This window comes from Octopus bimaculoides, chromosome 5 (genome assembly GCF_046866305.1).
Source record: "Octopus bimaculoides isolate indiv1 chromosome 5, ASM4686630v1, whole genome shotgun sequence".
Classification (NCBI taxonomy): Eukaryota; Metazoa; Mollusca; class Cephalopoda; order Octopoda; family Octopodidae; genus Octopus; species Octopus bimaculoides.
In genome coordinates this window covers 21380634-21391126 of record NC_142932.1, presented here as the reverse complement: position 1 = coordinate 21391126, position 10493 = coordinate 21380634, and the positions used below count along the sequence as shown (strand labels likewise).

Sequence of the window (10493 nt, the reverse complement as noted above, 5' to 3'; positions counted from 1 at the left end):
CATGTGTGTGTGTGTATACATATGTGAGAGTGAGAAAATGATAAAAAAGAAGAGAAAGACAGAAACAGCGAGAGAGGTAAGCTAGAAGAAGAGGGAAAGAAACCAAGAGAGAGAGATACCAGACAAGGTGAAAAGACAACAGGAGAAAAAGTCTATGTAAGTGGTTAGTAGCAACTTTTTTTTTTACATCTGCTTATTGTGGTAGTTATCGTAATGAAAGAAGTCGATATCTTCATCATCATCATCGTCATCATCATCATCATCGTTATCCTGTTGTTTGTAGTGGTCATGGTGGTTGTTGGTGGTTGTCGTAGTATTTGTAGTAGTAGTGGTGGTGGTAGTAGTTAGATTTGTTGATAGAGTTAAGTAGATTTTTTACACTTCTATTTTGATGAGACAGCTTGCAATGATCCTGAGCGATGAAAATGTACATTCTGCCATTTGCCATCCTTCCTTTGCCACACTCTTGTCTCCTCTGACTGAACAGTGATTGGAACACCGTCTCTGGAATAGCAACAGCAACAGCATTGAACAACAGCTTTAATCATGGATTACTTACAACTGAAATACATACCTCACAGTGGTACTAATAATATTAAAATATGCAGTTTACCAAAATGTATAAAAATAGGATAGATTTGCTACAGAATAAATACCTTCAGGGCTAAAATGACATAGATAAGGGGTAACCAAAGTTCCTATCTTGTTAAGCATTGTCTGTTGTTGTTTAATCTGAGACCACTTTTAGTTCTTTGATACAAACTTTCTGTTTTAAATGGAATCTAAATTAGAACTTTTCATTAAAATTTCAAGTTAATTTATGTTCTAAACATCAGTTTCTTAATTACAGTTATTTCACTAAATTTGTTATTTTCAAAATAACTCAAAAGAGAAGTATTGATTTTTCAACAGAAAGGGTTAACCCCAATGTTCTGAGATCACAGCTTATAACTCTCTAGATATATGAGTTAACAAGACAGTCTCTAAGTGGTTACTTGACCTGTTAGAAATATCAGGCAAATCTCATCAAATCACATCTTAGTGTGTAAAGTAAGTGATGATACTTATATGAAGCTGGACTGAAAAGTACATGACTATGAAAGAATGATGCTAGAGCTATGAAATCTTGTATGCATTAATTTCAACACTTATTATTAACAACTACATTGTTTCTTTCCAGGTAAACTCATATCTGATTGTTAAAAGAAAACTTCAAATGTAACTAGTAGCAACTTCTCTTGAAAATGGACAGATTTTAAAAGAGTAATAATGTCGAAAACAATGAGGACAACAGTTATTATAATGATGATGTTATGGTGATAGTGATATTATGAGCAATGGTTATAATGATTATTATGATGATAGTGGTAAGTGAAGATAGTGCTGAGATTGGGAAAGTTGTCTTTACCTGTCAATATACTGTGTGAGTCGAACATAGGCAATGCATGCTGCATCGTCACCAAGAAGGTGTACATGAGGGTTCAAGATTGTGGTGTTCAATGTCTTACTGTTCTTTGATAGCACTGCAAGGAGAACAACAACAAGATGATAATGATGATGGAAACAAGGGAGACAAGACAGTCAGATAACTAGAGAGAGTGAGATATGTAACTCCAGAGTAGAACTCAACTAAAGTGCCATAAACACAAAATTTAATAAGTCAAGAAAATCACAGACTTCCAAATCAGCTTTCATAAATTTTCCATCTCTGGGCTAAAAACAAAAGACAATAATCATGATAATTGTTTCTAATTTAGACACAAAGCCAGTAATTTTGAAGAGAGATGGTTTGTTATTATATAGGCTCTGTACTTGACTGGTGCTTTATTTTATCGACTCTGAAAAGATGAAAGACAAAGTTAACATTGATTGGATTTGAACTTAGAAAGAAAAAAGACCTGAAACAAATACCCCAAGGTATTTAGTCTTACACTAGAATTTCAGCCAACCCATCACATTCAATAATAATAATAATAATAATAATAATAATTTATACTATAGGCACAAGACTTGAAATATTGGGAGGAGGGCTAATCGATTACATCGACCCCCAGAACTCAACTGGTACTTATTTCATCAACCCTGAAGGGATGAAAGGCAAAGTTGACCATGGCGGAATTTGGACTCAGAACATTAAGACAAACAAAATACCACTATGCATTTTGTCTGGCATGCTAATGATTCTGCCAGCTTGCCATAATAATAATAATAACAAGAACAGCAATAAAAATAATTGTTTCAAATTTTGGTACAAGGCCAGCAATTCTTTAGAGGGTGAGAGTTAGTAAATTACACTGACCCCAGTTGGAAATCAGATTGTAAAGAACCAGAAAGAAATGCTGCAAAGTATTTTGTCCAATGCACTAACAATTCTGCTATTATAGTAATTATAGTAACATTATAGTAATTATAGTAACATTTATAGTAACCTAAACACTTGACTGATATTATTTTCATCATCTTGATCAAGACTGAACACAAATGCAAAAGTACATGAATAAAGCAAGGCATTTTGCATGGCATATTCTGAAATACACCACCCTCAATACTAATTAGAACAATAATAACAATTATTATTATCATTTCTAATACAGGGACAAAGCCAGTAATTTGGAATATTTTATCAATCCCAAATGGATGAAAATCAAGTTGACTTCTGTTGGATTAATACTAATGATGATAATTTGTTTTGCCTAGATACCAGACAAACTAGAGTAAAATGATGTGTGTATATTCATTTCAAGTGACACCAGTACATCAGGTCACAAATCTCATTAAGGTTAGCAAGAATTAGTAGAGTGTTGGACACAATGCCTAGCAGTATTTACTCATGCCCTTTATGGACTGAGTATATCTTGCTAACATTGGCCTTGTCTTTCTTCCTTCTGAGATGGAGTCTTAATTAAGTATTGGGTCAATTTTCTCAATTGCTTTCTCTATTAATGTGTGTCTTGCTGCCAACAGAATAGGTAGAGCATTGGATAAAATGCCATAAGGTATTTAGCAATGTCGATTTAATTTACAAGTTCAAATCCTACTGGGGCTGACTTTAATTTTCTCCTTCTGTAGTTAATCAAATAAAGACCCAGTAAGACAGTGAAGTTACTTTAATTGAATGTTTTCAACTCCAAATTTGAGGCTTTGTACTTATGTTAAAAATCTTTATTGTAGCAATTAGGATGATGGTTGACAGAATTGGTGGAGCATGAAATAAATGCCTTATTAACTATTAAGATACAATCATTTAGATTCTGACTTCAAATCTTTTCTTATTATTTGTGCTCTTGCAATAATTGCACCAAGGTTGACTTTGTTTTTCATTGTCCTGGTAATACAAACAACTTTTGTTTCTGCAAATATGTAGCCTTATGTTAGAAATCATTATTTAGAGACACGATACTTACATCATGAAATGCTTGGCTAGAGAGATTTTCGCATTTAAGAAAACTTCAAATACAACACCAGTAACAATATAACAACACTTTAGCAATGTAGCAATGTGGGTTACAAAATACTGCATCTGGTTACCATGGTTACAATTTTAACAGGGAATAAAGGAGGAGGCTAGTGGGGATGGAGGAAACTACAGCTATTGAGCAAAGCAAGCTAAGAAGACTGGGTGAAGGACAGGAAACCAAGAGATCGTGGGGACGCAGATCAACTAGGAACGTGGAAGTGGGGTAAAATAACAGGCAATCTCAACCTTATCTCTAGAAACTACATGTATTGTAGTGGAGGAGGGAAATGTGAGGTAGGGGGAATATTAGTTGTGCTAATATAGTAAGACATGCTAACTAAAATCAGAAATGAATGGACTGCAAGTCTGTGGTTGTGTGTGTTTATGTATGTGATGCATGTCTGTATAAAATAATGTCAAAGAAGCCATCATAGAAAAAAAAAACTTCATACAAATTTCAAATGTAATGTTGAAAAGGTGACCCTGATCCCTAGCTGGAAAAGAAAATCTTGAGTACAACTATAGCTTACTGGTGATGGCTGAAACAACAGCCATCCTAGTTGGGGTGGATTTAAAAGTATCAACAATGAATAATGGAATTAGCTTCCAATACACAGCAACATTTTCACTGTAGGTTAATGCTGCTGCCTTACAGCAGCAACATTTATAGAAAACATTAGAATAATGAATTGAATTCGCTCCTAGTATATTACTGGTACTTACTTTATTGGGGCCAGAGGATGAAAGGTGAAGTCAATTCTAGAAAGGTCTCAACTCAAAATGTTTTAAGGACCTACCTAAATATTGTCAGGTATTTTATGCATTTTCTACAGATTCTACACTGTATTGCCCTCAATGTACTTTATTTGCTGCTTCTTCTATCAATATTTCTCACAGCCTATATGGGAATGGTGCAGACTGTGTCAATAATGTTAGGGTAATACATTAATTAAAAACATGAGACAATACTCAGCTGGTTAACATGGCCCTTTTAACAACTGACTTTGTTGTTACCAATATTTCTTCAATTTGTGCTGTGGTGTTTGTTATTGTATTACCATAATACTGAATCAAACTGGAATTGATAATAAATTCATCTGCCAAGAGAGATTGTTTTCTGTGTATCAAATTCTACAGGAAGTATGGTGAACACAGAACCACACCACAAACTATCTAGCTGCATGTAAAAATCAAAACTGGATGAGAAATTTAGTGTAAAACTTTTGCAAAATTCATCTCAGTAATTCAAGATATCAAAAAATCACAAAAGTTGGTTGAATATTTGAACGGATTGTGAGTTGCTACTGAGCTATAGGTGATATGATGTACAGGTATCAAGCTACTACACAGCTACAAGTGCTATATGTACAGTTGTCTAGACACAACACATTGCTTAGTCAGCAGGCTAGACAAATGATTACTGAAGTGGAGTATTGTGGTAGTTATAATAGTTTTACAGAAGATGGGAGTGTGACAGTATAGTTGGGTGGATATAGGAATGATGGCACTTTTATAGGTGTAGTGGTGGCAGTTGTAACAGTATAATGATGGTTGAAGAGGAGTAGCAGTGGTCGGAAAGGGGTAAAGGCAGTTGTAGAATAGTGGTGATTGTATAGAGGTGATAGTTATATAGTGGTAGTGGTGGTTGTAGAGGGAGTAATAGTGGCTGTAGAAGTGGTGAGTGTTGATGATTGTGGTTGTAATGCTATGATAATAACTGTACCTTTATATAAAACTGAACAATCAAACAGTGAGCATACATCCACTTAGCACTGAGTTGTAATTCTCTTTGAAATCAACTGAGTATAAGATGTCTTCTACATTAATTATGCAACTTATTCTGTATCAATAATTCACTAATGAGCTCTTCTTTAGATACTTAATTCAATCATTGTGTGCTTATTTAAATAATACTTTGTGAGAAACATACCACACATCCACACATGCACACAAACACATACTTACAATTTTACAAGAAAAGAGGTTGAGAGTGACCTCAGAGATTTTGTAGATTACTGACTTCAACAAGGTTACTGTGTACATCTCCCCTAACGTCTTTGTTCCTCCCCCTCTACACACATCACTGTCATATAGGCGGTGTCATTCATGAAAACATGTCTGGCCATGGGAAACAAGTGAGGGTTGGCAACAGGAAGGGCATCCAGCAATAAAAGATCAGCTTCAATGAATTCCATCTGACCCATGTAAGCATGGAAAAGTAGACATTAAAATGATGATGATGATGAAGATGGTGGTGAATTTCCATTGTTTGATGATGAGGATTCAGTTGTTTGATCAACTGCATTACCTGCTCCTGAATTAACAAGTACAAGGGGGTACCCAAAAGAAACCGGAATTTTGCAATATTATTTTATTCACTTAGTTTTACATGTTTACACTTTTATTGCCTTCAAAGTATTCTCCATTTGAAGCACTGCATTGGTCCAGACACATTTTCCACTGTTTGAACCAGTTTTGGAACTCTTTCTTGCAAAGTGATGCCTTTTAATGCCTGTCATTGTTTTCTTCACCTCTTTCACATCTGCAAAACCTTTTCCTTTAAGGACTTTTTCATTCAAGAACAAAAAATGTCACAGGGAGCAAGATTGGATGAATAGGGAGGGTGAGCAAGCAGGATCATGCCATTTTTGGTCGAAAACTGCCCCACACTCAAGGTGGTGTGCATTGGCACATTGTTGTGATGAAACCATCACTCTCCACTTTGTCACAAGTTGGGGCATTTTCATCTCACCACATCTCACAAATACTTCACAAAATGTCTGGTTAACAGTTTGACCAGGAGTTCAAACAAATTCTGTGTAAACAATTCCTTTCACATCGATGAAACAAACCAGCATCATCTTGACATTGGATTTCACTTGATGCACTTTTTGGGGGCATGGCAATACTAAAAGCTTCCACTGACTTGATTGCTGCTTCGTTTCTGGGTCACGGCCATAGCAACAGCTGTCATCACCAGTGATGACCTTTGAAAAAAGGTCCCGGTCAACTTCCAACTGTTCTTTCAGTTCATGGCACACACTCAGTCATGAATGCTTTTGATCTTCAGTGAGCAAGTGAGGTACAAATCTTACTACAACTTTTTTCATTTGCAATTCCTCATTCAAAATTCATTGGCAGGAGATCCAGGACATACCAGTTGTATCAAGAAGTTTGTCAATTGTTCAGCGTCAGTCCTCCGAAATCAGTTCATGAATTTTCATTATGCTTTCATTCATTCGTTCAGGAGGTCGATAGTCGCCCTGAATGAGGTTGATCTTCAAGCAACAAGGGACCATTCCTAAAGCATGAAAACCACTCGTAGACTTATGTCTTGCTCATGGCAGTGTCTAGAATTTCATGGAAACATGCTGTTCCTTTGCTTCAGCCATTGCAAAATTTGATGAACAGAGGAGAAGCACTGTGTAACAAAGATACACCACATGGCAGCACAGCACGACCCCACCCGACAATGCTGGTTGGCAGACTGATGCCAGAGGGTTGCATCAAGTGGCGGAAGCTTGAACTACAATGGGGTTGTCCAACAGAGAACATTTCTAGTTACTTTTGGGTACTTCCTTGTAAATGTCTGTGACTGAGTATTCCACAGACACATGTATTCTTAACATAATTCTTAAGCAAAATCAGTATGATATAGTGTTTGACAAGGCTGTACTTTTTGAATTTCAGGTACAATCCACCAGTCAAGCTTCTATAGCTTCTCTCTACCCAACTTCACACACAATATGTAGCTCAAATTAAGGTTACAGTAAACAACATCTCTGGTCAAGATATCATGCTGTGGGATTGATTCCAATGTCTTGTGGTTATGGAGTGAACTTCTTAACTATTCAGTCATACAGCACCTACATCAATGATTCACTAATGGTTCTGTGTGTTTGTTTGAGTAACACCATATAGAAGACATGCTATACAAACATATATAATTTGACAAGAAAAAGGTTGGCAACAGTAACCTAAGTGTTTTTCCAAGCACTAGCTTAAACAGAACTTGTGTGTGTGTATTTATATTTATATACATTTTGCTTAGGCGTTGCAACACTAATAACCTGGTGTAGAACACTATATATGTATGCTTCAGAATGAAGTGCTTGATGAGTGTAGAGCCATAATACGAAAATGAGATGGCAAAGAAATAAATGATTATCTTATAAACCTTATTAGCCCTACAGCTGTTTCTGCAATAAGACGCAGTGAACTATCAGGCACTCAACTATGAGTCTACAGCATCTTATAACAGAAATAGCTGTAAGCTAATGAAGTTCATAAAATAACCATTTATTCCTTTGTCATGTCATTTTCTTATTCTTATATATATATAAGTGGTTGGCGTTAGGAAGGGCATCCAGCTGTAGAAACTCTGCCAAATCAGACTGGAGCCTGGTGTTGCCATCCGGTTTCACCAGTCCTCAGTCAAATCGTCCAACCCATGCTAGCATGGAAAGCGGACGTTAAACGATGATGATGATGATGATGATGATATATATATATATATACATACATATATATACCTTTGGGAAGACATTTAGATTAATAATTATATTTCTCTTCATGAATGGAAATTTTGAACTATAATCTAACAGAGTTCTAAATATTGGTTATATGTTATACTCTACCTACCACATCACACTAATATACATATAAATTATAATGTAACAGTTGTATAATACATTAAAATGTATTTTATGTAATTCAAACATCATTTGATATAGAACTGCAGAAGCTGGGTAGAGTGGATAGGTATTTTTTATTATCAAAAGGGGACAGTCTACTCAGTGTTTTGCTTCAGGCTGGGCTCTCAGTAACTGTGGAATAGGAAACAATTTACAGATTATATAAGGGTGTATTGACTTTAGATGGATGTGTGTGCATGGGAGGTAGGGTGATAATTCTAACAAAACTCATTTAAAGATGTAGAAATTGTGGTGTGTGGAAGTATAAGTATGTTTGACAATCCTTAGTTCCATTCATGTTTGTAATCGATAGATTAAACTGAAACTAAATACGAGTGTGCATGGCATGTATGTGCTTGTTTATATCTGTGATCATTTGTATGAATGTTGCAGTGGTTGTGCTGTTATTGTTCTCCATTCAACAGATTATCTGGTCACTTCATGCCTTTGAAGCTGTGTGGAATGAAAGATCCCTCACTTGAGAACAGGTAAGGGTTAGCATTAGAAAAGACATCTGGCTGTAAAACAATAACTAAAATAACATATTCATCCAACCCACGGAAGCATGGAAAAAAAGGATGTAACACACACTCACACACCTACATACATGAACATACATATGTGTGTGTGTGTGTACTACACACATATATATAAACAAACACACATACGTATACAAAGATATATTCATATATATATATATATATATATATATATATATATATATATATATATATATATATTCTGTTTTTTGGTTAATTATAGTTAGTGTAGCATGCTTTACTACAGAAAATATGACTACTGTTTGACTTACCATTTGAACGTTTATTGTGAAGAAATGTGTAGATATAACATAGTATGATGTGGACATGTGTGTGTGGGCCATTTGTTGATGGATTTTTTTAGTGTGAACTAGTATGAAGCATCTGGGCTGTATGATGATGGATGATAAATGAATTAAACAAGGCTGGACATTAACACATATACCAAACCTGGATTGTAAGTTTTAAATAAACAAAATTCCATTTTTTTTTCTTGAGCATTCCAACCTAACAGAACTCTGTGCTTTTAACTATGGATTTAAACTACTTTGGAAGCTAGACGTTTCAGCAAAAAACAAAACAAAACTATTGAAAACAAATGGAAAATAAAAACAAACAAAAAATGAACAAGACAAAAATTGAGGAACAATTCAAATAACAACAACAACAATAGCAGCAACAACAAATATATTGCAGTAATATGATAGAGAAATTTCTATTTAAAAGGTGTTTCTAATTTAACATTTTAAAATATGAGGTTGCTGGAATTGAAAGAGATAGGAAGAGTGCTGGACTAAGTCTCTATTTTTACCATTCTTCTAAGTTATTAGTTGGAATTCTGTTGAAGTTTTATTGTAGTTTTCATCATCAAAATCTTATTAAATTAAATAACAGTAATGAAATGTTTTTAATGTAATTAACTGTTATAGTTTAAAATATAAAAGACAATTTAATTGTTAAGATTATCAATGAAGAGTCTAGAAAACAATTTCACTTTGAACAAGGTTACTGTTAGACATCCAAGTTATGCAAGAATTAGTTACGAATACATTCCATCAAATTATCTTGTAACACCCAGCAACCTCAATGAAATGTTGGAATATGTCATAATTTATAAATACACCTAACATAATGAAAGGAAATACCCTGAAAAACTATATGCAAATATGTGTTTACGAATTTATTTCAGTGTGTATGTGTGTTCAGTGAATCTGTGTATATGTAGATGAATGTCTGACAGTAATAATAGCATTGATGTACTAAATACTTCCATACAATTGATCTACAATACAGATATGTGGCAGTGCTATTAGCCTATATAACCCAGAGTGCTACACATCTCAACTCTTAGTTCAACAACCAGCTCACCATACCATTACTGTAAGTAATGTCACTTTGGACATCATTCACTGCCACCATTATGTGAATCGTTTGTGAATAATAAGCATTTATATGTTCGATCTTAGTTTCCATAGTACTAAATGGATAAAAACTAAATGTTTCTCAATCATTTTCCCATGGGAAGAATTAAACTTAGCTATCTAAGCATTTCTCAGTTCCACAGTTATGCTGTAATGTACTGTAAAGTACACCACAGTATGGTACCTACTTACACTTACATAGACTGAACTGTTGAAAGTCATATCTTGGTTATGGACACAGTACATTGAACTGAAAATACACTGTGGTGTCTACTTACAATGACGTGGTCTGGGCTGTTAACAGTTAAATGTGCTGGTTATGAACCCAGTAGAGTGTAGGTGGTACAATAAGTTTTCACCTTTTTAGCTTTCATCCTACTAA

General features: G+C 34.8%; 1 protein-coding gene across 29 annotated transcripts in view; it reads right to left on the bottom strand.

Annotated features, from left to right (window-relative positions):
* Positions 1-10493, bottom strand: part of LOC106874089 (calcium/calmodulin-dependent protein kinase type II delta chain) — a 349479-nt gene that overhangs the window by 84 nt on the left and 338902 nt on the right. For all 29 annotated transcript variants that reach the window (XM_089352054.1, XM_089352065.1, XM_089352070.1 and 26 more), the window contains 2 exons: positions 1409-1523; positions 1-504 (listed from right to left, as the gene is read on the bottom strand). The exon at positions 1-504 is cut by the window's left edge and continues 84 nt beyond it. In XM_089352054.1, the coding sequence (XP_089208180.1) occupies positions 384-504; positions 1409-1523 (236 nt within the window). In that variant the 3' untranslated portion in view covers positions 1-383. The remainder of the gene's footprint in view (positions 505-1408; positions 1524-10493) is intronic.